This window comes from Acipenser ruthenus, chromosome 20 (genome assembly GCF_902713425.1).
Source record: "Acipenser ruthenus chromosome 20, fAciRut3.2 maternal haplotype, whole genome shotgun sequence".
Taxonomy (NCBI): Eukaryota; Metazoa; Chordata; class Actinopteri; order Acipenseriformes; family Acipenseridae; genus Acipenser; species Acipenser ruthenus.
Window position 1 is genome coordinate 25,023,664 of NC_081208.1, and position 27,865 is coordinate 25,051,528.

A 27,865-nucleotide genomic window follows, 5' to 3' on the forward strand; every position below is an offset into this window, starting at 1 on the left:
TTTCACAGTATAAATGTTTTATTGCTACTTTGGCTAAAAGGTTAATAAAAAATACACCTTTTCCTCTTAACGTTATCTATGTAGCAGCATTTCAAGTGCAATCATGATCCATCATCTGCTCCCCAAACACAAGGAAAGCAAATCCACGCTGTGGAACAGCAATGCTCTCAATTTCTGTAAACGAATGACATCCAATAGAGAAGACAATCTCCATTAGTAATAAATTAAACAGTATGTCTCTGCATGCTAAAATATAAAAACATAAAAATATCTTGTATGCTTCAGTTATTTAAAACAATACCTTGTTCTAATATAAACATAAAACATTAACTTTGTACAAATGAATCACATGTATGACATTCCTGAAACACTAAATACATTAATAATTAGAATTGCATATGAACAGAGCAAATAATGAGTAAACTTAAACCTGAAGTTACCTACCAAGATGGATCACAATATACACGTTAAAAAAAAAAAAAAAAAAAAAAGCAATCATCGCTTCAGCACTTGGGAAGTTTAACTTGATAAAAACACAGATCACATTTCCTCAACTTAATTAAAACCTAAATTCAGCTAAGAGGTGGAGCTATACATCTGTGTGAGACAGTGAAGTTCAAAAATAATCCTCAACTTTGTTGGCTTACAGAAAAAATATTTAAGCACCTTTAGAAAAAAAAATGGAACAACTTTGGTCGCTGTTTAAGCAGTTTTTAAGATGCAATATAGCTTTTGCTTTTAAACATTTTTTATAATTGTACATAAACAAGTATATATTTTTTTCATTTTAAAACCGCTCTGAAGTCCCTGTATGTTAAAAGCATATATGCACAGAGTATATATACTATATCATTTCTTATGTAAGAATTGTACTTTTCCCTGTGTGGTTAAAGGCATTTGCACATTATATACTGTACAGTATTTAGAGGCCTGAAGTTCAAAACGTAGGTAGTGGATTTCTACTACAGAAGGATCACTTTTAACTTAAAATTCACAGTATTCCATTACACTTTATGCGTTACTTTTATCATATGTTCCTGATTAGCTACAATGATTTTCTGTTTTTTTTTTACTTGCTTCACCTTTCTACCACATTAAATTTATTATATTGATTTGCAGATAGCATGAATGCATGTAATCTATTTGGTACGATTAAATGAGATAGAACTTGACAGTAAACAAGAAACAATCTAAATGCCTCCCCTCCCCAGATATCTCCATATTTCTTGGCCACGGTGTATAAATTCTGAATATACAAACGGCAGACTTTTTATATGTTGGATCACCCTGCATCAAACTGTTGGCGCTTGTCCAATCTTTTCCCTATACATAATGAGAACTGTTCAAGAGAACAATGGGGATTACCAACATGACAGTTTCTTTATTGAGTATTACAGTAAACCGCACTGGAGAAAATGCAATCCATGTGCAAATACACACGTACACAATAAAAAAAAAACTAAAAACAATAATCGGCTCATGTACAGTAAGCATTAGCTTGATTGGCTGCTTTCTCTTAGAGAAGATTTGGCAAATCTAAGTGACCAATAAAAGCCACAACAATCTTAACTTCTATGAGTTCATGTGCACTTGTATAAATATTTGATAGAGCTATATATATATATAATTTCATTCAAATATATACACAAAGTGCTTCTACAGTGTTTGATCCTCTCATGCATTAACAAAAATAAAATTGCTGTCCTCAGTTATGTACTCACTATATCACAGTACACAGAGGTGTTCTATACTAAACCCACATAGAACCACTGACAAATCCATTCTTAGGCTGCCATTTATGAAACATGATGATACTAAAATAACAGCATCTTAAAATAATGTTATTTTATAACCTATTCATAATAGAGATGATATTTAAAAAAATGTAAACACTTTAGTTTTGATATTAACACCTCCTTATTTTTGTGTACCGATAATAGTTCATGAGAACAAGCAATGAACATTGACAGCGATTTGAGCTGTGCATTTGTTATCCCCAAAGTTTGACAGATATCGGGGATCTGATACACCTTATAAAATGTATTATCTGTTTCAAATGTTCGGTATATAAATAAAAAATAAACCACCTTCAGTAGGTTTTATGAATAGACTATTAAAACAAATTTCAGACCATCTTAAACTCAGGTGTCACTGAGCTCTATGAATGGCAGCCTGTATTTGCAGGTCACTCACATTCAGTGCAATTCTGTCACTCTTTACACATGATTGCAGTAGTGGCTATGAATATTGCATCACATTACAGTTTAACAACGCTTTTTGCATATACCTGACATTATGTTGAATTTGCACATACTATCTCAACGGAAAAGTGCAAGAGTTGAGAGAAGTATTTGATTGTGCCCAACAAAGAGATTTTGATACCACCACACAGACTTAGAATGGGTTATTGAATATACTGTAAGCTAAAAGAGAGGCCACAGTCATAAAGGGGTTTACAGTAACCATATATGGATGATAGTAAATCTGGCTATGACAATTTATCAAGGATCCAGCCCTCTCTTTTAAAACTGCAGTGTCCCACAATCATGCTCTTGGAACTATTTCCAACACAGACCAGTATTTCACATGGTCTGCTGGTCCTCAGTTCTAACTGTACCAGCATCACTAGATTCAATATTTACAATTATTCTTAAAACCCTGTGGAACGCTGCACTTTTAAAATCCAATTTTCATGCTGTCATAGAAAATAATTCTCTAAATCTGATAATTACAAGGGTATGTGAACTTTCACTAAGATCTGTGTAAAATATCATTGTCAAGGAGCAAAAGAAACCCCAGCAATCCCAGTAATACATCCATCTTGCCAGTAGATGTCACTGTTGCTCAGTTTTATATTTGCATTAAAAAAACAATTCCCTCACACCTCTGGGGCCAGTTTTTCAAAACCTGTAACTTGGATCAAAGTAATCTGGATTTTGGAATCCTCTATTTTTTGTGATCGAGATTACTTTTATCTGGATCATTTTGATCCGTCTTTTCAGAAAACGTCACTGCTGTATTAAGATTACAAATAATTGATTACGAAATATGTTTTTTTTAAAGGAATCTCAATCAAGAAATATAGGATTACAAAATCCGGAGCACTTTGATCCAGATTACAAATTTTGAAAAACCAGCCCTTGGTGTACTGTATATATATATACAGCAAAAAATAAATGGCTTTGGGTTTTGTATATGTTTTTCACAGTATCTTATAGTAACTGTGGCACATTCCCTCCATCCTCTCTACTTAAATTGATAATTACTTAAGAAATTAACTAATCTATATGAAATGTGTACACCTTAGAATATTTTTTTTCTTAATATCATGAGTACCCTTATCACAATTTACATACAGTACTAACACACCTTTCTTGCATCAGTAGGTAAAAATATACTTGGTTATGAATTTAATATATTAAGATCTCTATGCTTTAAGATTTATTTTCTCGAACAAATACATCTCCAGTTAAAAGTTGGCAGAGTACTTTTTATTTGAATATTAAAGGGTTTCTAGAGCTGTGGTTTAATTACCAGAGTAAAGCTTTTTACTCCACCCCACACAGAGTTCAATAAATAACATTCGTCTTTCCCCAGACAGCCTTGCTATAGCCTGGGCTTTTCTTCTGCCTAGGTCCAGTCTGACAACTTGGTAGGAATGGCTTAGTCCTTTATTGTACAAAGATCACCCTCCTATACTCTCCTTCCATCTTTGCATGTCATGGATGGCCAAATCTGTCACCAGGGGGCCATTCCAGTGCAGGTTTTTATTTGAACCCAGACTCTATGTGTGTGTTTGGCTGCCCTCTATAGTGCAGTGTCATACACCTCCTGCTGTAGCGCAAGGCCGCTGGCATCCCAAGGCTGCTGCAGCTGCTGCTGTTGACTATTTAGATGGGGATGATCCCAGTCTGGGTCTCCTGTGGTGGGAGCTGGTTGAGTGGGTGGGGGGCCAGGGTTTGGATTGAGATGTCTCAGCTGCTCCCAAACATCCTGTTCCAAACCAGGCGGCACCACCAATTGGTCCTCAGGGTCCTGCTGGGCAGGGGCAGCAAAGTAGCCTGACTTCTTCTTGGGGGCCTCCAGGGCCACTTCGATGAGGTTGTGGCTCTCCTCTACCGTGACCACTGAGCCGTTAGACAGCTTCTTCCCAAAGAGACTGGAGGTGGACGGGGACTTTTTAAGATCGGAAGTCTCTTTACTGCTCACAGAGTGGAGCCAGCCATTAGCAGCCACCACCACACTGTTCTGACGCCGCATCCTGCACCCAAATCCTGCTGTGACGCAACTGCCTATGTCCTCCGAGAGCCGGAGTGCGAACCCTCGCCGCTCCTCTACAGTCTCCTGCCCCCCATTCCCCTCAGGAGCCCCGCCCTTCACCCGGAACGCACAGCAGTGGATATCCACCTCCACTTCCAACTTGCTCCCATTAGAAATTACGCCATCTAGTGGGGCCTCGTCATCACTGTCCAGCCCGTTGTCTGACTGGTTACTGGAGAAGGTGGCGCAGGAGGGCTGCCTCTGAAACAGCCCCAGATTGTTGCCTCCACCTCCAAATCCTCCAATTCCACAAACCGTCGGATGGAGGCTGCATCGGCGCTCTGGTCTGGAAGCTAGTCCAGCAGCAGGGTTTTCGTCAGAGGCGATCGACCCGGCCTCACTCCCTACCTCTGAGGCAGACATTTCGCTGTTGAACTCTGAAGCTATGCCGCTGCTAGTGGAAGGGGTTGCAGGATCCCCCAGGGGCACAGCAGTGGGGTAGATCCTCCCTCCTCCTCCGCTCGCTGCAGTAGACAGGGGGAGCTCACAGGTGCAGCTGTCCTCCCCGATATGAAGGGACACCACAAGGGCGCCCACATTGTCCCGGCATCCATAGCTCTGGGCCAGGGTGCACAGCTTTTTAGCAGCAGCATGCGGGTCTCGAACCGCCTGCACGGTGCACACGGCTTCTTGGTAGGAGACCCGCTCGAACAGGGCCCGGTTCCCCAGAATCAGGAACTCATCCTGGGAACACAGGGGCTCGGTCCGCACCCAGGGTTTAGGGAGAACCCAGGGAGACAGGTAGGAGCAGCCCAGCAGACGGGAGCAACACGTCACTCCGCTCACCTTGTTGTCCTGCGAGAAAGACAAAAAAGACATGTTTGGAATGAGGAGTTGTTTGTACACGTTTAGCTACAGAGCAGTGTGAATCTTGAATAATGAGATTCTTTCTTTAGTTTCTAGGTCATTCCGGGGTATGTTTGAGCTTCTTGAAACTCCCAAATAAAAATTGAATTTCTCGTCTGTCTACTGTCACATAAACAAAGAAATAGCTTGGAATACTCAGTTGACTATTCCACACATTTTATTATTCCCTTGCTGTTCTTCAACCTTGACTTATGCCATCTAGCACTACTCTCTGTTTGAAATATTAAACTTTTGCAGTTAGAAACACTAGGCCTGCATCAAGTCCTGGGTTTAAGAACTCCTTTGTTTAGGTATATTATTGAAATGACCAGGTGCCAGGAATTTGAGCAATCAGGCCCCTGGTAAATTATCTTTGAATTGATGGCACTAAACACAGCATGAATGAGTTTCCCCTCAAACTCCACTTTTAATAATATACTAGAATAAGGATAGTTCTGAAACCCAGGACTGGGTGCAGGACTAGTGTGAATTTCTAACCCTGCAGACACACAGAAGATAGACACACACACACACACACAGAGCTCGCACCTCTGTAATGATGGCCTTGCTCAGTTTGACACGCTCGGTCTCCTCAGCGCTTTGCTCTAGGCTAAAGACCCTGGAGAGTGGCAGGGGTTGCCCATCCCGGCACAGCACAGCCTGGCACGTGCCCACATTGGCCAGGGTCAGGCTGAAATAACTGCCAGGGTCACCAGGGTTGTGTTGGATGTAGCAGAGCAGGGCTGAAGCTCCCAGCTTCTGACCAGCCATTCCCAGTTTCCTGCAGGAAAGGAAAAAAAGGAGGGGGGGGGGGGTCACTTAAGAGTTCACTTATTGCACACTCCCAGGGTTCTTATCTGAGAGAAGATATATTAAACTTCACATTATCCTCGAGCATTCTTCATTAAAATCATGTTTAAAATGTTGTTGCTTTAGTTCTATGTGTACAAGTTATTTTTAGAGCAGCCACGTGACCAGAAGAAACACATCCAATTGCACATAATAAAGTATATATAATAAGGAACATGGGTAACACACATATGCTGAGGATATAAATAACTCAGAAATAGATGCCATGGAATTTAGCAACAAATGACGACAGTACACTGTTAAAAATATTATGGAACATGTAAGAAAAGTAATCTTATTTGAGAACCCCACAATATTTATTTTTCCTAAATGTCAATAGGATAAAAAAAAAAAAACTTTCTGGCTCCCAAGCAAGTTTACTTTTCTTAAATATCTTTATCTGTTAAAGTCTAAAGTGACTTAATGGACACAGGGAAATTAGCGATAATGAAATGGTACACAGATAAAAATAACTTTACAGAAATAACCCAGCATGGTGGGAGGGGGTGCAGTACCGATGTGAGCTGAGGAAGGTGTTGCTCATATAGACGGTGTCAATGCTAGAGTGCTGGATCTCTTCCGACAGCACATCTCCCATGGTGCACTGCAGCAGACGCGGGACCTCCTCATTGCGATCGCCGTCAAAGATCCCATATGCTGCCTCCACACTGTCCCCAAAACTGTCCACTGCCAGCACAGACACACACAGCCTGGGGGCGACGAAAGGAGGGATCACAAAAAACCCTTATAACAGCAGTCCCTATAGGTAGTACTTCCATCCTGCTAACTCAACATGGGAAGTCACTTTCCATTCTCCTTTTCAGGTAAGCAGCAAGTAAAACTGCACTCTCTTCCAGTATGTGGCACTGAAAAATGTGTGCCTGTGGCTTAAATGTTATTTGAAGATATTAACATTACCCCCCCCCCCACCCACCCACTCCACACACACGTAAACATTTCAAAAAGCTACGAGTCCTGTCTTGTGTGCCCCCGCCTCCCCCTTACTTGTTCCTCTGGCCCGTCATTTCAGAGTATCCATGGTTCCAAAGCGTTGAGGAACCCATGGACTCTCCTGCCGACATCAAAGGCTTCTGGTCCAGTTTCAGAGTGGCAATATGGCTGAAAGAGAATCTCACTGTAAGCACACAGGTTATGAAACAAACCAGATTAGTCTTATAAGTACCATCCAGAAAATCTAGACAGGAAAATAAATTAGCAGCTTAGTTCTGGACATGCCGTTACAATGAGATGAAAAGAATATACAGTGCTATCATGTTATAACATGACCTGTTATAGTTCAAAATCGGTTCTAACACAGTAACGTCATGGCTCCTATTTTCCCCATAATGCAATCTGACTCGCAAACATTGGGTGAACGATTCAGATATACAGTATGAAGCATGGCAAACAACAAAAAGTTACTATTATTATTATTATTATTATTATTATTATTATTATTATTATTATTTATTTCTTAGCAGACGCCCTCATCCAGGGCGACTTACAACTGTTACATGATATCACATTATTTTTGCATACAATTACCCATTTATACAGTTGGGTCTTTACTGGAGCAATCTAGGTAAAGTACCTTGCTCAAAGGTACAGCAGCAGTGTCCCCCACCTGGGATTGAACCCACGACCCTCCGGTCAAGAGTCCAGACCCCTAACCAATGAAAATCTTTCTCTGTTAAAATGAAACTCGATGCAGTGGACAGAGTAAGAAAAGGTGAAAGACAAAGAAAAACTAGAGGTTTTCTTGATAAGATCGACTCCAAAAGAGGGCTGCTCTAGGAAAAAAATGCACTGTGCTAAAGAGTGACACAAACTGCTGTGTGAATGTGATGCTGTGACAGTGCTTGAATGTTGTTTTTGGTGTGGCCCAGGCTAACAGGGGCTGGGAATAATCGTCCCAATAAACCGTGGAGTACCTGCAAATTGTGTGTGTCTCTTTCCTTCATTTTCCACCGTATGCTACAACATTAATTTGGCTTGAGGGCATTGTAAATCATTTCGGGAACAAAAATGCCAATATTCGTTATAAGATGAAACACAAATAACGCAGACTCAGTGATTGGCTCACCTAAAAATGTTGAGGGTCTTGTGCTCCAGGATGAGGTTGGTGTTCCCACTCAGGTCCAGTTCTTGGAGGGTTGGGGGCAGCAAATCAGGCAAGAGAATCTCTGTCAGCTCGTTACAGCTCAGATCTACCAACTGGGCAGTGAGAGAATCTGGGTTCAACTTGGGCTTTACCCTAATCGATAAACAGGCTCTCATTGCATATGTGTTTTTTTCTTGACTGCCTAATTCCTCTCTTGAGGGGTATTCATTACCAAAAATCTAAAAATTGTCCAAACCCAAATATCTCTGCAAACAAACTTAAAAACTAATAAAACATCTATTACCTTAACTAGTGACCAATTTATTTCCCCACTGCACAGTAATTAGTTTTGTAATTTTTTTACTTTTCTAATAGTGGTGACGATTGTACAAAAACAATCCACGCACTGGACTAATTTTGATATTTGGCAGGTTTCTGTGTAGACAGAACAATCACAAACTTACAGTCACACACACACTCACACACACACACACACACACAGCGAGAGACACACACACACACACACACACACAGAGACACACACACACACATACAGAGACACACACACAGCGACACACACACATAGACACACACACACAGCGAGACACACAGAGACACACAGCAAGACACACAGAGACACACATAGAGCGAGACACACACACACACACACACACACACACACACACAGACACAGAGACACGCACACTTGCCAGAGGTACAGTTGCACTCGCAGACAGTCATTCACCTTGATCTCTGGCAGGTTGAGTATCTCTGGGAAGACGCTGATGTGGTTGGAGTGAGCGATCAGGGTGTGCAGTCTCTTGCAGTTGGCCACAGTGGAGGGGATTGTCTTTAGCTTATTCCCGCTAAGGTTCAGCTCCTCCAGCAGCTCCAACTTTGTCAGCTTGCTGAGAACAACAACAAACTAGAGCTTAATTTTGCATACATACATACATACATACAAGACTTGATCTGTGGATCTCGAATGTTCGTACGATGAGCTATCAAACCCAATTTAATGGCCTGCTAATATACAGAGCATCAAAAGAAACCTATCACTATTATAACACATTTATTTTCGGAAAAAAATAAGGTATATAAACGAAATGTTTTTGGTTTCTTTTTAATCATTCGATCATTCATCCTTGACCATGACACACTTGAGTCACTATGACTGAAGCATATGCACTTAATCATCTAATTAGTGAGACAGTTGATTGGACACTAGATATGGAGTGATTTCAGCTGTTGAATTGCAAGCTTGAATAAAAGCAATAAGGAAAATCACTGAAAAAAAAACAATATGCCACATCTGTCAAGAGAGAAGCGCTTTCATGCAATCGACATGTTGGAGGCTTGCCTAGGGCAGCGTACTGTGGCTCGCCATCTTGGGTGCTCACAGCCAGCAATTTCAAACCTGGCGAGATGGTATAACCAGACACACACTGTCAATGACAAGCCACGAACTGGGAGACCAAGAGTCACAACACCTACCCAAGAGCGACAGATCATTTTGCATCTTCGTGATGTCAATTGTTAATCAGCACAATAAAAAGTCACTGCACCTGCTCTAAAACACAGTTTGTAATTTTTCGATCACATCTAGTGAATTTTATCCAAATATAAGTGATACGTTTCTTTTGATGCTCAAATATAAGTGATACGTTTCTTTTGATGCTCAGTATAGAATAAAGGAGCGCCCCCTACCTGGGTGGGAAGGATTGCAGCTGGTTGTAGGCAATGTGCAGCACCCGGAGATTCTGGTGTCCAGCCAGCAGGGCGGCGCACTGCTCATTCAGGTTGTTGCTGGTGAGGTAGAGCTCTTGGAGGACACTGAGACTGCTGGGGGGCACAGTCTCCAGTGAGTTTGCAGACACGTTCACGTACCTTAGACTGTGGGGGGGGGGGGGGAGGGAGATGCATTTCCTATTTATTAAACATTCGTACCACTGCAAAAAGGTGTATAAAAAATGTACACAACAGTTTTGTTCAATTACAGCCTTTATAGCCTTACATGCCCCGAGGATTAGGAATAAATGTTACAGGAAGATATTAATTCAGTTGGTTTAATAAGACGTTGTTGTTTGATACATATACAGTACCATGGTTATAAGCATCCAACAAATACACTAAGATGACGGACTGCCGCAACCATAAAAGAATTTGAGCTGTGTCAAGGGATTGTGAGTGACCTACTTTAAGGCCTTATAGAAGAGACTTTCTGGGAGCTCGCCTAGCTTGTTGTGCTGGAGGTCGAGGGCCTCCAGGGGGATGTGGTCCAGGAGGTCAGGCATGCTGTGGAGCTGGTTGTGCCCCGCAAGCAGTTTCCTAAGACTCAGACTGCTCAAGAGCCTTGAAAAAAATAGCAAAACAATAATACAATAGAGGCAGACAATCTATCTATATTTCCAAAAAAATCATTTTAATCTTTTACCCAAACTGATCACTACCTTGACCACTTAATGTATCGCAATATAAACACAGAAGCTGTACTGACATAGACTTACATTGTGCTCAGTGCCTGACAACCATTCACCAGTAAAGGGAGCTCATCACAAACCTACCTGCCAGGGAGTTCAGTGAGCAGATTGTGACTCACATCCAGCACTTCGATTTTCCTGGTGTCACACACCCAGTCCGGCAGGTACTCCAGCAAATTCCTATTGGGAACATAGCCAGGACTGTTAGTGGTCAAACTAGGGCTCTTACCCCAGAAGTTTATTATAAGCCACTTATACAAGTTTTGGGAGAATAAGAGGTAAGAAAGAACTCCTTTAATAAAGGTATAGTGTCATAGGCAGTTAACACAGGAAAGCAAGGATCTTCAATAATAATAATAATAATAATAATAATAATAATAATAATAATAATAATAATAATAATAATCTCCTTATAAAACAAGGACAAACACTTACCGTGAAAGATCCAAGTAAGTTAACTGATTGGGTACAGGGTAGATGTTTACATTCATCAGATCTGTAGGTGACACATTACATATTTCAAAATATTTTCTGTCAGAGGTTAAAAGGGCAGGGTACTATTATTATATATGTTTTAAAGGCGTAAGCATTAGAAGCCAGTTACAGGGACCCTTCACCATTCAAAACAACTACATATCTTGCTTCAACCTGATTAATCACCAGTGATGCAACAGGCCCCAAGAACCAGACTTTTTCGTACTGGAAAATCTGGTAGGCCATGCTAAATATCAGGTGGCAGAACAAGGGTTTTGTTTGGTGATTAGTTCAGAGTTTTGCCAGTTCAGCTGCTTCATTAGCACCAACATTCATCTCCAAAAAAAAATAAATAAATAAATAAATAAATAAACGAGTGTGTGACTCACGGTTGGCACTGGTGTGCAGGGCTCGGAGGGCGAAGCCGCTAAGCGTGAGCGCCCCCAGGCTGTTGCGCTGGCAGTGCAACTGCTCAAGACTGCAGGCCGAACTGAGGTCCAGCGCTGAGAGACGATTGTCACGCAGGTCCATGTGCGTGATGTGCTTCAATGTCTCCACCCCCCGACTCACAACCGCTTTTAGCCCATTCAAACTGTGGGGAAATAACAGCATCAAAAATAAAAATGTATACAATACAATACAACTAGTTAGTGAAATCCAATGATAAACGTAGAGCCATCAGTGTCATGAAAAAGCAGATCACCATGACTTACATCTACGGTATGTAAATGTAAAAAAAAAAAGTGAAATAATAAACCGGCAAGCAGGTCTTGCTATGTAATAAATCAGACGCACCTCCTTATATTCCCAGTTTCTTATACTATATAATAACTTGGACAAATGTCCTAACCAAGTCTTAGAGGTCCTGTAATAATATCTGACAGAAAATACTTTTTTTCCTTAAGAAAAATAATGCTTAGTGAATACTGCCCATTGTTTTGCAATGCTTGAACTGTGTAAAGTGTGGTTCTCTCAGACTGCCTCACCGGAGGTCTATGTGCTTGAAGTGGCTCATTCTGCTCAGGGTGCCCAGGTCCAGGCTTTCGAGACAGTTCCCAGCCATGGCCAGCCTGTCGACGGCACTGAGCATCTCCAGCACAGCAGGGATCTCGGAGAAGTTGTTAAAGGAAAGCCCCAGGCTACTAAGCTGTGACAGGCCGCCCAGCTCCTCTGGCAACAAGCTCAGGTGATTCCCATCCAGAGATAGCGTCTGTAAGCTGGACACCACACAACCGTATTTATTTAATTCATATTAAAAACACAACTTCATAATTACAAGGGGTCCTGGAGGACAGCTTGATTGACATGTACTTTATAGTAACCCATGTCATATCTACAGCAGTACAATTTTAAATGATAATATTTCTCAATTTACGAGGTCTACATTATGGGACATGGGTTTAACCTTTCACGTAGATTTCCATCAGCCACTGGAATTTAATTGAAAGTGATCTGAAATCAGTCTTGTTAATTTCCATTGTCAGCAGGCAAGCTTTTTATCTTTGTTCAACATCGAGTTCCAGACTAGATTGTGGACTGTAGACAGAGTTTTACAGACAGGATTCAAGTTGCAGACGGAAACCTGGCGTTAGTTAATTAGTGATGTTTCAAACACTGTGACGAACCACCACCTGAAGCCCCTGTGGAATACCAGCAGGGAAAGGCTTGTGCTGTTTAAACATATACCACAGTCTGTTCACTTGCATTTAAAATCAAACATTTATATCTAATATTATTTAAAAATAATAATTTTAAATAAAAAATGACCTGTGCAGATTCTCAATCTGGGCAGGGAGTGAGCGAATCCCATTGCAAGAAAGGTTGAGTTCGGTTAACGTGAGGATCTCACACAAAGACTCAGGAAAGGAACCCAGGCGATTGTGGGAGAGATTCAAACTCTTTATCTGAGAAAACCTACAGCAGTATAAAAAGAGGAGAGAAAAATTACAGGAAACTAAACTACTTTTTTTTTTTTTTTTAAATGGCGGCCTCAGTTAAGTATTTTCATGAGTGCAAAATGGTCACCAAATACTACTGGTAACTAAATGATTATGGCAACACAAATTAAATATACAGAATAAACCATACTCCTTATATACCTGCACGATGATATACTCTCTGCTGCCATTAGTTTCTACTCTGAATCAGTCCAAAACACAAAATCAATCAATACACTAATGGACTGCTCTCTCATATACCTACAATACAGTCTGCAGTGGTTTGTACTCTGAATCAATACACTAATAAACTTCTCTCTCATGTTCCTAATATTCTCTACAGCCGGCGGTTTGAATCAGATCATATGCTTCTGCACATAGCTAGTGAACTAGTCCCTGCCCCCCTTTGTCTTCACCCTCCACCCTCCTCCCCACCCCCGCCTCATTTCCCAGCCCTGCGGAGAGTGTGACTGAGCTGTTACTAAATTTAATGCAGAGTGCGAGCGAGGAAGTGATGTGCCACAACCCTCCCTCACTGACAGGCTGCCTGGAGAGCAAAAAGGCTCCTAACTCTTAACTTGATTAAAACCCTTATTTTTTATACTGCAGGTTTTAATGAAAGTTTAGCTTCAAAATGACATCTTTTTTTGTTTTGCCTTTTTTAAATCTTTCCCTTTTTAGCTGTTGGCAATCATTCGGTGTGCTTCTGTTGCTAAAACACTGAACTTTTGTCTGCTTTTCAACCACAGTCACTTTTACTGCATACTTTGAAGAAAGGGTTTGATTGAAGTTCAGTTCTGTTACAAGGCATCAGTGAGTCTACTTGACCCTATATTGCTTGCAGGCAACATCCTATTTTTTTATTTTCCTTTTTCTGGTACCATTCCCAGTAAGGTGTAGCCATGGAGGAGTCAAGAACCAACATGTTTGGTGTATATTACAGTAAAAAAAAAACAAAAAAAAACCTGAAAGCAGCATTTGTTAATATAGGATCAACTGAAAGAACTACCAGGCAGTGGGATCTGTTTAAACCCTTCTATCACAAATACACATGTCTGTGCAGTTGGGGTTACCTGTTGAGGCTGTGAAGCCCCTCTGTCCTGTCAGGCCTCATGAAGTTGTTCCGCAGGTTGAGGTGTGTGATGTCCTGGCTGTAGAACAGGCACTCCGGGACTTCCTCCAGGCTTTCACAGGACAGGTCCACTACACTCACTGTCTGAGACACCACCTGCAACACACAGGCACATCAATGGTTAAAACTGGGCCAGGCCTCCTGTCTGCAGCTTAAATATGACATGCTTCGGTAAACATAATTTGTAATTTTGGGACAGGGGGAACATGTTCAAAATGAGATCTTTTTTTTATCCCACACTGTGGTTTCTCAAAGATATGCTCAGTCCTCACTTCTTTTTCATACAGGGATTTTAACAAGCCAAAAAACACCAACAACTTTTTAAATACAAGTACGTACAAGTCTTGAAACCACCAGGCCAGTGTATAATGATTACTTATTTAATAAAATTGGTTGGACTGCTTCCTTTTATTGTAATGTACTGTGTATAAATATTTAAAAAAAAAAACTTTCCCACTAGACACGCCCACACAAACACATTATAATCCATCATAATCACAGCAACAGCAGTAACTGTACACAAAAAAGCTCTTTAATCAGCAGTCCATAGATCTCAGGATTTAAATGCTTACCACGATCAGTCAAACCCAGTTAATATTTAAACTTTTGATTATGTGGATGCCAGAAATGCCTGACTCAGCAGGCTTGCAATGGAAGCATTTCAGAGCTCTGTGTAACAAAACCTACAGATCCACTTTTCCTGTATCTGTCCTGTATGTTTCTAAAGTTACTATTAATGTACTGGATTATGGATTTGTATAATGCATAAAGTTAAAAACTAAATTTGATGAATGATCAGTATTTGCACTGTATTTTACTTAAATTAACTTGAACTGTTCTGACTAGAATTCACTTTGGGTGAGCAGTACTGTACAGTATTTCATAAACAATTATAGTGAAACTAATGCAACCAGAGTGGAAGAAAATACTTCAGTGCAGTTCTCCCTAGTCTTTTATTCTATTCTAAAAAAAAAAAAAAAACTCTTCATGCAAAAGGTCTGGCAGTCTAACATGGTTTCCTGCTAGCTTGCATTCAAAGGCTAGCTTTATTATTAAAAGTCTATCAAGGAGCCTGGAGCCCAAGGCTCTCAGAAAAGCAAACAGGCAGGCAGGCGGGAATCTCCTTGAAAGTATCTATTAGCCATGGTGCCCAGGCACGCAGGCTCACTGTTCCTCACTGGCACTCCTCCTGAAACCACACAAGGGCTTTATTGTCATCGGCCCACCATGAGAATCTCCTTTCCTCTCCTCCCATTTTCTTTTTTTTACCCCTCTTTCTCTCCCCTTTTTCTTATTTGTTTACCTTGAACATGCTCCCCCCCCCCTTTTATAGCATGCATTCATTCATATGGCCTCTAAGGTTTCTCATACTAGCAGGTGCTGCATCAGAATAAGGCATGAGGTTCAAACTATCTAATATGGCTCAAAATGCTTTGCAATGGGAATCCGGTCAGACCTTGCTACATCAAATGCCTTGTTTATAATGCACAATCCAACGGGATTCAAGCTACCAATCTGAGGAATCGATTCACAAATACTCTATATATTGTGCATGTCATCTAGTTTTGAGATGGAATCTTGTAGGGGTTGTTAATCCAATTCAAATGCATATGTTTAGAAGCATTGATTCCTGAACCCAGTTGAGTTTGACATGTAAACTCTGCACATTTGTTTTGGAATTCAAAACAATCAATTACAAAAGGATCAATTCCTTGTGCGTGTAATCTTAGTAATTGTAAATTCAGACTCTCGCTTTGTAACCTCACCCACTCATTTAAAATCTTCCAGAAAAAAAATCTAACACATATTTTAAGATATCAGGCCAGATCATACAAACTTATTTCTACAAAACTAGTTTAAAAAAATAAAATAAAATGTACTGTTTAATAAATCTGTCCCATTGTTCATAGGATTAAGCAATCTTTTTAACCAAGCTTGTTAAACTGGGGTAAAAGATCAGTAGAAGGAGTGTTAATCAGAGAATTAAAAAGCCAGGGAAGTACAGTACAGCAGTTAGAGGACAAAGCCATGAACCAGTCGTGAACAGCAGCATCTACAGCAGGGACACAGACATTTAGACTTACAGACAGACCTACAGACATGGCACAGTGTGTTTTATCACAGCAGATACTTAAAAACTCACCCTCTATTCTTGATGCACTACTAGTTTTAAAAATGATAAGGACAATGGAAACTTAGGCATAAGGTTTTGTTTTTCATCTCTGACAACAAAACATCTGCACCTTAAAAGGAAAACAGCAGCTGAAGACATTTGGATAAACATATACTTAGCTAGACAGTTAAGATAGATATACTCACTTTGGACGCCTGTCGATACCACCTCTGGTAGTCAGACAGCGAATCAAAGTTGACAAAGTATGTTTGAGACTGAGGTCCCGCTGAGCTGAACATGAGGCAGTGTTGTCTTCTCTTCACTTCCTCTACCTGCAGAGCACAAAACCACTCAGCTCATCTCAAACCACGTCACAGTTGCTTACAACTGGCATAATAACGGCATATAGAGGAGTCTCTTAATTAACATTCATATTGGTTCATTTGACGTTCTAAAACATTAACAGTTATATAATCTTTTGAGAAAGTTTTAAATCAAGCCGATACAATGTCCTACAATTATGTTTACCTTTCTTCCACCATAAACAGACTCATCAATACTCTACACAGCTCTATCCATGAAGACACCCTGTCCCGCAGCTCTGACCATTAGACCAAACTTCCTCCTTCCTTGTTCCTTAGCTCTAACTAGCCTGCTAGGCTACAGTCGTCCACCGTCCCGTCACCCCCCCCCAACCCCCGGCCCCCCGCAACACAGATCTAACCACTAGACTAAACTGCTTCACTCCCAGTTCCTCAGCTCTAACCACTGGAACACACTGCTGCCTCACTCAGTCCTTCAGCTCTTACCTTGCCCCCTACGAGAGGCAGGATGTGCATCTTCCCCGTGAGGCTGTCCTTGACGGAGGCCACAATGAGGCAGGTGCCACACAGGATGACCTGCCGTTCTGCCCACTTTTGCAGCTGTGTCTTGCCCTTGCGGACGCTAAACACCCCCTTCAGCAAAATGCGCTCTAGTTGATCCACGCTGCAAGGCTTCTCTGTGAAGATAAATTATTATTGATAATGTCAATACTAACAACAAGAACAAAAATCAACGTTTGCTAGGATTCAGACAAAAATCAACGTTTGCTAGGATTCAGGATCACCAACTCCATATAGTTTAGGCAGAGCTAATGATTTAACCTTAAAATAATTTTAAATGATTCAATCATTTTCAACCTCATACATTTTAATTTTTTTTTGCTGCTTGAGAAAGATGCTGGAAGTTCTAGTTGGGGCCATGTGATTGTTTTCAGACCCCCCAAAAAACCAAAAGGATCTAGACAGTTTACAGAACTAGGCAGAAATGTAGCAAATTAAATTTGAGTAATAAATGTAAAATACTGCACGCTGATCACAAAGTGGTGTGGCCTTGAACAGAGTCCAGGGAAGAAACAGGACTCGGTACTAGAAAGTAGGATTTTCGAAGAGCTGGAGAACAGTGGAGTAGTGGTTAGAGCTCTGGACTCTTGACCGGAAGGTCGTGGGTTCAATCCCAGGTAGGGGACACTGCTGCTGTACCCTTGAGCAAGGTACTTTACCTAGATTGCTCCAGTAAAAACCCAACTGTATAAATGGGTAATTGTGTAAAAAAAATAATGTAATTGTATGTAAAAATAATGTGATAGCTTGTAACAATTGTAAGTCGCCCTAGATAAGGGCGTCTGCTAAGAAATAAATAATAATAACATTTAAGCCTAGTGCACCTCAGAGACCAGGCCCAGAGGACACAGTTTGAAATTGTGTTGAGACTGAGGGTACACACTTTTTTATACAGACTGGTGAGTGTATGGAATGGGTTACCAAGCTAGCATTTATTTCCCATGTTCTTCTTAAAAGCAATTACTCCAGTGTAAAACAAGCTGCTTAAGTGTGTCAACTGTGTTTCTAGGCAGCTTCCTCTAGCTGTCCTACTGACCGGTCCTACGTTGGGTAGTAAAGTTCAAAGTTCAGCATGAAAGTTCAAATCAGTCTACATTCATTGCAACAGGTGGAATTGAGGGCAGTGGGCAAATCCTAGTGATGCTGGACAAAGGTTATCCCAGTACCGGGTTGTAAATAACACTGCTTTTTAATTGGCCAGTATTACACTGATCAGACAAATGCTTAAGCCTGTAATCCTTTAGCACCATTCTCACTGGACAGCCCACTATTACCACAATTACAAGGAGTTGTATCCAAACATTGGGTGCTGGTGATTGGTAAGAGCAAGTTCCAAGTTTTGTATGCCAAGTCTGCATTGAGAATGCTTTGCTTACCATTCTTGTTTCTGAGACATGAAATAACTTGCTTGCATTTTAAGACTGCATAATATCACTTTAATAAATTTTTCCCATAAGCGCAATTAGCTGCATTTGTTTTTTTATAGATAACAAGTGCAGGTATGCCTCGTAACATCATAACAACAACAAAACCGTTTTTTCACTGAAGAAAATAGAGCAAGAATGTGAAACTGTATCCATTTTGTTGTCTGCGAGGAAAGCAATCTTATGTTAATCTTTAAAAAGACCATTTTAAATAGTGCAATTAGGTAAGTAATGACACTGCTTAAAAATAACTTACAAATGTTATCTCTTTGCAGTTTAAGAAAGTTAATAGAGTAAATGCTGTAATAACCATTTAGATAACATGGAAGGCTGTGTGGTCCAGTGGTTAAAGAAAAGGGCTTGTAACCAGGAGGTCCCCAGTCCCGGTTCAAATCCCACCTCAGCCACCGACTCGTTGTGTGACCCTGAGCAAGTCACTTAATCTCCTTGTGCTCCGTCTTTCGGGTGAGACGTAGTTGTAAGTGACTCTGCAGCTGATGCATAGTTCACACACCCTAGTCTCTGTAAGTTGCCTTGGATAAAGGCGTCTGCTAAATAAACAAATAATAATAATAATAATGTTTACATCAGCTACAAATTATTAACATTAAACTGTCACTGGTTATAGTAATTATATCCTACTTAATTTACCAGCATATATGTTCTGTTGCTGACACTGCACAGAAAACATGAAGCCTGTGATATACTTTTTAATGTATACTGGAGATATCAAAACCACAAATCAGTACATTTATTTGTATTATACCAATATTAAATTTTTAAAACAACTTCACAATGAAGTTTTTTTTTTCTTTTTATCAAAGCTCTACTACCAACATTGTAAAACTGGCACACACAGAACCTGCTGCATTTGTAAATATCTTAGTAGTTGAGGGGCTTTTAGGGTTAAAAATAAACATTCCACCCCATGGAAACCTAAAGCATTTAAAAATGTTTGCAAAAACCATGGCACTGCATGTCAACTTTCTTTTTAAATTATTTAACCAAGACTCTTATATGACTGAATACAGTTTAATACAGATATTACACATTTCAATTAATAAATAACACTTAATAAAAATATACAGTTTATAAACATCCAAACACCTCTTATCGGAAGAGTACCCTAACCTGTAAAGTTGGGTGCAGTGCTCTTCTGTCCTATTGTCAAAGGTAAAATATCTTAACCAGCCCTTAGCTCTTGTACAGTACAGTAGACTACTTTAAATTACATATTGAAAGGTGCAGGAGTTCTGGATCCTTCTTAACTGGCAATCTTATAATAAAACAATAAACAGCAGGAATAATTTGATCATCCAAACGAAGTGATTTTGCAAACACCCCTGGTCCCAATTTGTTTGGATAACAGAAGTTTTATTGTGTGTCTTGAGTTGGATTAGCACTGCATAAATCCGGTCATAGCTCCGCTTCAGATCAATCAGCAGTGACTCACTGAGTGAAACAGACATCACAATCTGGGACCACCCACTTTCTGTCCGGAACACAGAAAAAACAATGCTGAATTTGTGGGTGCAATTACTTTTTAGATAGAAAATCGATTCAATACATGCAATGCATGAAACAAACATGTGCAACAGTGGAGACACAAATTTCCTTTTTTTTTGTGCACAAATCATAATGTTACAAAGAAAGAACGGCAACAAAAAAATAAAGCACCTGAGATTATCAGTGTGTGTTAATGAGGTCATCTCTGGCAACAGTTCAAGGACACTTGATATCAGAGTGCTCTCAGGTGAGTGTGCCAGCTGCAGTCCAACGTGTCAGGGCAAATTAATTGCTCCTCATTTGAGAAATGCTAGCGTGTGTATCCACCATACTGATTTTCCAGGACACACCCAGAGGTGTATGGGGAAATGAAGACATGTTTTTGCTATGGGTTCTTTAGTGTTCACACAGTAGACAGAACCTCATCAAAAGGATAGAACCTCTAAAGTACAGTGCCCCCCAACACTATGCTGGGGCAATGGTTGAGTAAACTGAGCCACTAACAGCTGGTTGTCAATTTGTCTGGTACTAAATGTTCTGGGTACATCCTTGCTTTGAATAGCATCTGTTCAATAGAGAATAGTATTTCAGTTGTCCCACAGAGGGACTGATTAGACATTTTTAAATATGATTGTGATTTTAAGGTTAGGATTAGGTTGTGTAGACGCTCCTGGAAGCATGGATGTTCCAGGAGAATTTGGCTCTGGACAACTCAGTAATGTGTCAAACCAACAATGCTTTCTTTAGCACCTGATCTCCATGGGATCTCTGCCATACATGTGATAGCTGTAGGATGATCAAATTGTCTTTTTCATATAGAATGTATTAAAATATAGTGATTATTAGACTGACCTGTAGGTCAGCATAAACACACAGAAACAATAATAATAATAATAATAATAATAATAATAATAATAATAATAATAATAATAATAATAATAATAATACAACCTTAGCCCAGTGACAGGCTGATTTATTTACAGTAAAGGGCAGGGAGAACATTAAGTCCCATTTTCTCATAGACAAAGCCTATCAGGACTAAGACGATAATTGGCTATTGGCTTGTCATACAGGACAGGCTCTGTGAAACACTGATGATAAAAAGAGAGAGTGAGGGAACACAAACGTTTCTTGAGTAACAACTGTACCGTACACTACGGATGCAAAATTGTGAACCCACCAGCAGAAATGGTGCAGCTTTATAAATTCAGTACTCAATGAATATTCGAAATATTAGGCAGGTAGCTGTAAAATCCTGTACCCTCGCATTAGCACAGAAAGGTCACTATTTACAGATTTTTTTTTTTTTAATGATTTTGTTCCATCCCTCTTTAGCAAAGTTTGACTCTCCTCAGTTGATCTAAATTCTCTTGGGAGTGCAATTCAAGAGGTGGAACAACATCTACCTCCTAGAATCACAGACCTTAGAGTGCTGTATAGACTTACCGCTGTAGAAGCGCATCATGCAGCTGAGGTCAGAGTTAGCAGCTTCGTTCTGTATGCGGAGTGGGTCCTCGAAGCCCATTGCTGCCAGGTAATCATACACCATCTGGAGAGGGCGCTCACTGGGGTCCAGCCTCCTACAATGGGGCAAAAATGTGTCACGATAAACAAAACTATATTAACGTGTTATTTTCTAAATGTCCTCTTGATTCCCAAAGTCAGGGCCTTAAAGTGCTCCTAAACCCCTGATCAAAGTTTCACCTTATCCCGCTCGATAATCCTGTTAGAAGACTCAGTGCCAGGATCACACTGAGGGTTTGAGAATCCTGTCAGCTGTATGGCACTGCAAGGCAGCTGCAGCACCAGCACCAGCACTTCCATCAAAGATAAGCCTGCATGTGATTCTAATACCGGATATTTATAACAGGGATACTTAACTCCTGTGAAATCTTTATTTTTTATATAAAAATGATTTGTTACTTTTAGCCAACATGCCACACGCACAGTAACAAATCCCCCAAAACATACAGAATGGTTTCAAAGAACATTGTGTGCTTGAATTAGACATTACAGAAATGCAAACTGTAAACTGTAGAAGACAAGTTTGAATCAGGAGTGTTGTTTGGCACAACAATTGTGTACTATTAGACTATTTCAGCACTAATTCAACACTATGATTGGTTTATGGACAGGCACTTCCTTAGATCTCCAGATTCATATACACTCAATAAGCTATGCTAAAGAATAAGCATCCTGAGCAGGGGACAGTTTCACTAGAGACTAGACTTGTTGGCTACAGTTTGTTTACATTCCATGAATCTAGTTCCAGCTGCAGGCACACTTGCTTACACTGTCTTTGAAGCCCTCTGGCCAAACCAAGCCTATTTACAACACAGGATAGGAAAACAACCTTCTTATGTAGAAAATATTTTTAAAACCATATGGGTCAGCAATCCTTTAAAAAAAAAAAAAAAATGTACTGCAGTTTTGTCACTGACTGACCGCGGGTTTGTTTGCTGAGGTTCCTTTAACGGATCCAGAGTTTTTAGTTGAATTATAAAACTCTCAACTTGGAGACCAAAGTTGTTTTTTAAAAATCAGCAATGCTTTGGACAACAATGTCCGATTGCCTGGATCACATCACATTACTTTAACGTCAAACTGCCAGTTCTTATCACCAGATTTGCACGGATTACTGCCAGATGGACAAATCGCTGCATCTGCAAACAGAGACCTTAAATAAATGCTGTGGTTTTTATCCACAGATGGGTTTAATTTATTTGCATATCCAGAAACTGTGGTGTGAATGTTAGAAGGGATCAAATTATTGACACAAAGCTTTAATCCTATAAGGAAAAAAAAAAAACAGGAATGCTTTTTTTTTCCCACAAAACTTAGGTGCATGATCTAAGGGGAATAGCATATCTGATCTAATGGTTTGTTAACATTAAGTAATATAGATATGTAAAAATGAAATGGTACTTTTGTAAACTGAACAACACTTGTAATATAAAAGTGAATGATAAAATCTAAGAAAACAGCGGAGTGCCAAATATGGCAGCCATGTTGGGCCACAGTTAAAAGTGGTATCATTGAAAATATGAAGTTGCCAAATGGTTTATGATATATTAGCAGTTAAAGATGTGGAACCAGTGACAGATGATTTATATTAAATAAAAAAAAAATTACATATAAGCTCTCTCCCTGGGATGCTTAATGTTTTCTGCGTGGTGTGGTTTAAAAAGTAGGATTTTTTATTTTTTTTTTAATTTAGAATCTCCAATCACCGCGGCGATTCCCCACACAGCTCAGGGACCAGAAGCTCCTCCGATCCCACGAGCCAGTCAGCGTCTTTTTACACCCAGGAGCTCAAGAGCAGATGTCTGCAGGCTACCGACCTCTGGAGGACAAAGACCAGGAGCGCCAAAGCCAAAGACAGATTTTCAATGTTCAACGCTTTTCAAGTTGCATATCACTCAATCCATTATTATTAGTATAGTCTTCTTCTAGAAGAATCAGTAAGTAAGAATGAGCATGGTTAGTTGTGAGCATGATAATGATCATCTTAGTGAGCAAGCAATCTATGCTCACTTTTACATCTTATTCTTCAACTAGTCATAAACACAAAACAAATATCTTAAAATATGTACTTGTATTTTAGAGTTGATTTTTCGATACCCCTCGTAGCTCATACATAACACTAAACACATAATCCATAACTAAAAACACATTGTATTATCTTTTCAGCATATGGAATATTTGTTTTTCTATGTGTGCATCTTTTATCTTTTCAGATTCTGCTAAGAAATAAATAATAAAAATAATAACATGGAATATTTGTTTTTCTATGTGTGCATCTTTTAAAGACTTTGGACCTTTTTTTTGGATGAGGTTGTTTAGCTTAACCCAGCTGGTCCTGTGTTGCTTCTGCCCTTTACCTGATGAGATCCCCATGCAGCTGCAGGTAGAGCCCCTCACTATCACCCTGTGCACAGAGCTCCGCAGCAGTGGTGTCGGTGGTGCACAGGACCAGGCGCAGGTCTGACTGTGAGGTAGAGGAGGAGGGGGGGCCGGAGGAGCAGGGCGGCTGGGGGTCACCACCCCCGTGCAAGAACACACAGCCTCTCCGAGGATCCTCCTTCAGCCAGTCTCGCTCCCGAGACCCAAACCGGCTCTTTGGTGTCACACAGCTGCGGCTCCTGTTCCGCTTCATGTTGCTCTGAACACAGAGACACCAAACCAAGTTCAGGGAGGGTTCATAACCGGTTTTACTTTGGCTTAACAACTTACTTCTAAGAAACGTATCATTCTTCTGTAGATCATTTTGTTTTCCAGGCTTAATTTTCACTGTGACTTTAATGAAGTCTAATATTTCTTAAAGCGTTGGTCATTACCCCCTTCCAGCTGAAAAAAACATCTTTAATTGAGTTAATAAAGAACATGTTGTGTAAAATGATTGTCCGCCATTTAAGATATAATTGTATTTCTTTAACATTCCAATGTACATTCCTTTTTGAAAACAGAAGCAGCACATACCTAGATGTACAATAAAGATAATGAACATAAATGCTGTGCATGCAATAAGGAAACATATCATTACACTGCCTAGAAATAACATAGCTTCAGCAAGCAAGTATGTAAGTATTGTACTGAAATGTATCAACACACAGACAGAAGAAAATGAATGAAAACCATTCTTTAAAATCCTGGACTGGACTTTAACTCCGAATCCAATACGGCAACAAATATGCAAAATCTGAGCAGTGAGGGGTTAATGAATTATCAAAGCGTGTTGGATCCCTGGTCGACTTGTACAGTGAACAGCACACAAGAAGGCGTTCTCTTAATTGTAAAAAACACAATTACAAATAACTCATGCCAAATAATTCAATGTATAGTATCATCTTTTATGAATATAGATTTTCAAAAAGTAGGCGTACCTTCGGAACTTTAAATGAAGTTATGACGTATTTAGCCTTAGTCATGGTTAACACTCAATGTGCGTTTTTACCGTTAATGATAATGATTAGTTGCAATTGACAGGCATATATATATATATATATATATATATATATATATATATATATATATATATATATATATATATATATATATATATATAAAATAAATAAATAAATAAATAAAATGTAACAGGTTAGTTGAACCATGAAAATGTATTTCTTTGCCAAAAGGCTAGAACATACCTACCTCGTAGCAGATTTGTATTGCGGTACCAGTGCAATAAGAACGCTATCGTTTTAAAAAGCTGTGTATTTAAGTAATGATGTTCACCATAACGTTAAGCAGAATAGAAATAAAGACAAAACCAGTGTTCATTCCACGGCTTCTGTGCCCCATACATTGGATTTTACTGTATCATTCATACGGCCTATATATGTACAGCACCGGTGATATCGATATATTCAGACAATCTGATTTATTAGTAATAATATTACCTTCAATACCCGTATCCCCCTTCCTAATGTCCCTGATCCAGTGTTGTCGCCGTGAGCTGCTCCTTGACTCGACCCCGTTTTATGAAGCTCAGTGCCGGGCAGTGCAGCCGAATAAGACCCCCTGTCTCTGACACCTCTCTGTTTGTCTCGGTCTGATTCGGGACCCGGTACAGCCCCCGCCGCAATCTCTTCTTCCTCCATTTACATTACAATCTCTATAATTAAACACAAAATAAACCGGCTAACATCTGGGAAATTCCAACGCACAAACGCAGCAGAGAGGGAAATACAACACATCAGACTTGATTAGACGCCATAACAAGACTGAAAGCTACGGGTTTGCGCTGTCAGATAGACACATAATCAATATACATGAGAAAGATAGACGTGAATATTCATGAGGTGGAGAGAGCGAGCTTACAGGGCAGAATATGACGGACGCTGAATTATTCATATAGCATACACTCCCTATGACGCCTTCTTAACTATTTATGAAACAGACTTTTTCGTGCATTCATTTTCATGAGGTCGTTTAACTTTATTTTAGAAAGTAAGTGTTCGGCCATTGTACTTAAAATATGCGAAATAAAAACATGAAAAAAGATATGTTGTAGTACATAAAAAGAAAATGTATTATAATGTATCAAGATTTATTTAGGTGGTATTAATCATGAATACTGTATTGCAATTTATAATACGGTATTTCATGAGTTGGAAGTGGTCTGATTGAAATCGTGCCTCTCAGTCGTGGATCTACTGATTTGAAGCTTATTGGTCCAGTTAAGTAATTTAGGGTACAGTTGGAACAAAAACCAGGAAGGACACCAGCCCTCAACGACCAGGATTGGAGAACCCTGTACTAGACTGCTAATGGACGGGGGTATAGAAGTTGGCAAACATTCGATGCACTACACTACAGAAATCTGCACTCCTCCTACCTAGTGCTAGTGTTGCATTTCAGTTTCACCCACTTGGTGACAGCAGTCGTGTCAGATTTGTTCACCTGTCATGCAGCTCTCCGTTTCCCAGCTTGCTGCATGTGACTTGCAGTTCCAGACCATGTACTATTCTTATAACAGAGGTAGGGTGTTAAGAATTATTACATGACAAGAAATAGTCTGGAAGTGCCCTGAGACTTGTCATCATTTTATTCACTTGCGACAAGTTTGCCATTGCACACATACAGTACATTTAGGACTGACCATGTTGCAAATAATTACATCTATTCTTTATGTTAACATATAAGCAATTGGAAAGAAAAAAAAAAAAAATTAGTACAAAATTTTTATTGGACCACATATTCTATCCACTAGCCACGCCCATATCCCCATTCAGTCTGTGTTTATGTTAAGAGAGATCCTGAATCCGCAGTGTCATTACAAAAATAGCACTGTGGTGCTAGGTTGCCGTTTAACCCAGTGTTTCTGAAGAAACAAACTGAATAACAAATGTTAACTCTCATTAGTATTCATTGAGAAAAGCAGTGGCTTCAGCAATTTCTGGAATCAGTAAATGACTGATGAGGTTATTGCTCATGCTCTGGGTATGAAAGGTCATGTCAAGGTCTCATCATTATCAACAGAGAGTAAATAAGAAGCTTTAAGAGCAAGCAGCTATTCCAGATTTTTTTTTTTTTTTTTTTAACCCTGAACGTTTAATGCTAGTCATTTTGAGTGTTTTTTTTTATTGCAGTTACTCAAATAGTACTTTGCCTGCCATAGATAGGAAACATGGGCTTGCCAAAGTAACATGGGCAGCCAAAGTGTCGTTACAGCAGTTAGAACAATCGCCATCCAGTGATCTGCCACTTTGGGTCAAGCTTCCTATCCTTTTGCTTGCACTGAGTGGTTCTGGCACTTACTAATATGATCTCATATCTGTTCATCTTCTAATAATAGTTCTTCCCTTGACTCTCCCCTAAACAGCTTAATTATTTACAGTAAATCAGAAGCTTCTAAGAACCCTCCCATCTTATCACTTGCGTAATCCAGCATTTACACCCTCTGTAAATCATGAACAAAACAAAAACAGAAACCTGTTATCCTTTCACTCTGCCTTTTTCAAAAGTTAACTGAAGACAACAAAATCTCTTCCGGTGGGTTGTGTTCACAGTGCTGACAGGAATGAACTTAAGAGTAAATGTTGGTCATTCTGACTTTCTTTTTTTAAATGCATAACGTAAAGTGCATTTATGTGTTGATGGTACAGTAGTTTGGTTTTAAAGACACCTATTGATACTTGAAGCAAGACCTGAGGAGCAGAGCAGCACCCACCCAGTGTCTCTGGAGCTGGGGTCAGGATACATTAAACTTGGCCTGAACAAACAATTACACAGCCGGCAGGCACCAGTGCCCAACGCTAAATGTCTGGATAAAGAACCATTTAACACCCTGACTGCAC

The 27,865-nt window shown here is 39.8% G+C and overlaps 1 protein-coding gene across 1 annotated transcript; it reads right to left on the reverse strand.

Moving 5' to 3' along the window:
• On the reverse strand, positions 1 to 25,942 carry LOC117425120 (PH domain leucine-rich repeat-containing protein phosphatase 2-like). The gene is made up of 19 exons (XM_034041807.3): positions 25,466 to 25,942; positions 23,948 to 24,228; positions 21,513 to 21,646; positions 17,062 to 17,252; positions 16,459 to 16,584; positions 14,081 to 14,235; positions 12,838 to 12,984; positions 12,057 to 12,287; positions 11,460 to 11,662; positions 11,032 to 11,092; positions 10,681 to 10,776; positions 10,313 to 10,468; positions 9,824 to 10,009; positions 8,862 to 9,024; positions 8,099 to 8,229; positions 7,021 to 7,134; positions 6,531 to 6,725; positions 5,716 to 5,947; positions 1 to 5,115 (listed from the first exon to the last, which is right to left on the reverse strand). Exons 1-19 carry the CDS (start codon positions 25,664 to 25,666, stop codon positions 3,808 to 3,810), a joined length of 4,311 nt encoding a protein of 1,436 aa, XP_033897698.3. The 5' UTR covers positions 25,667 to 25,942; the 3' UTR covers positions 1 to 3,807.
• Positions 25,943 to 27,865: the final 1,923 nt, after the last annotated feature.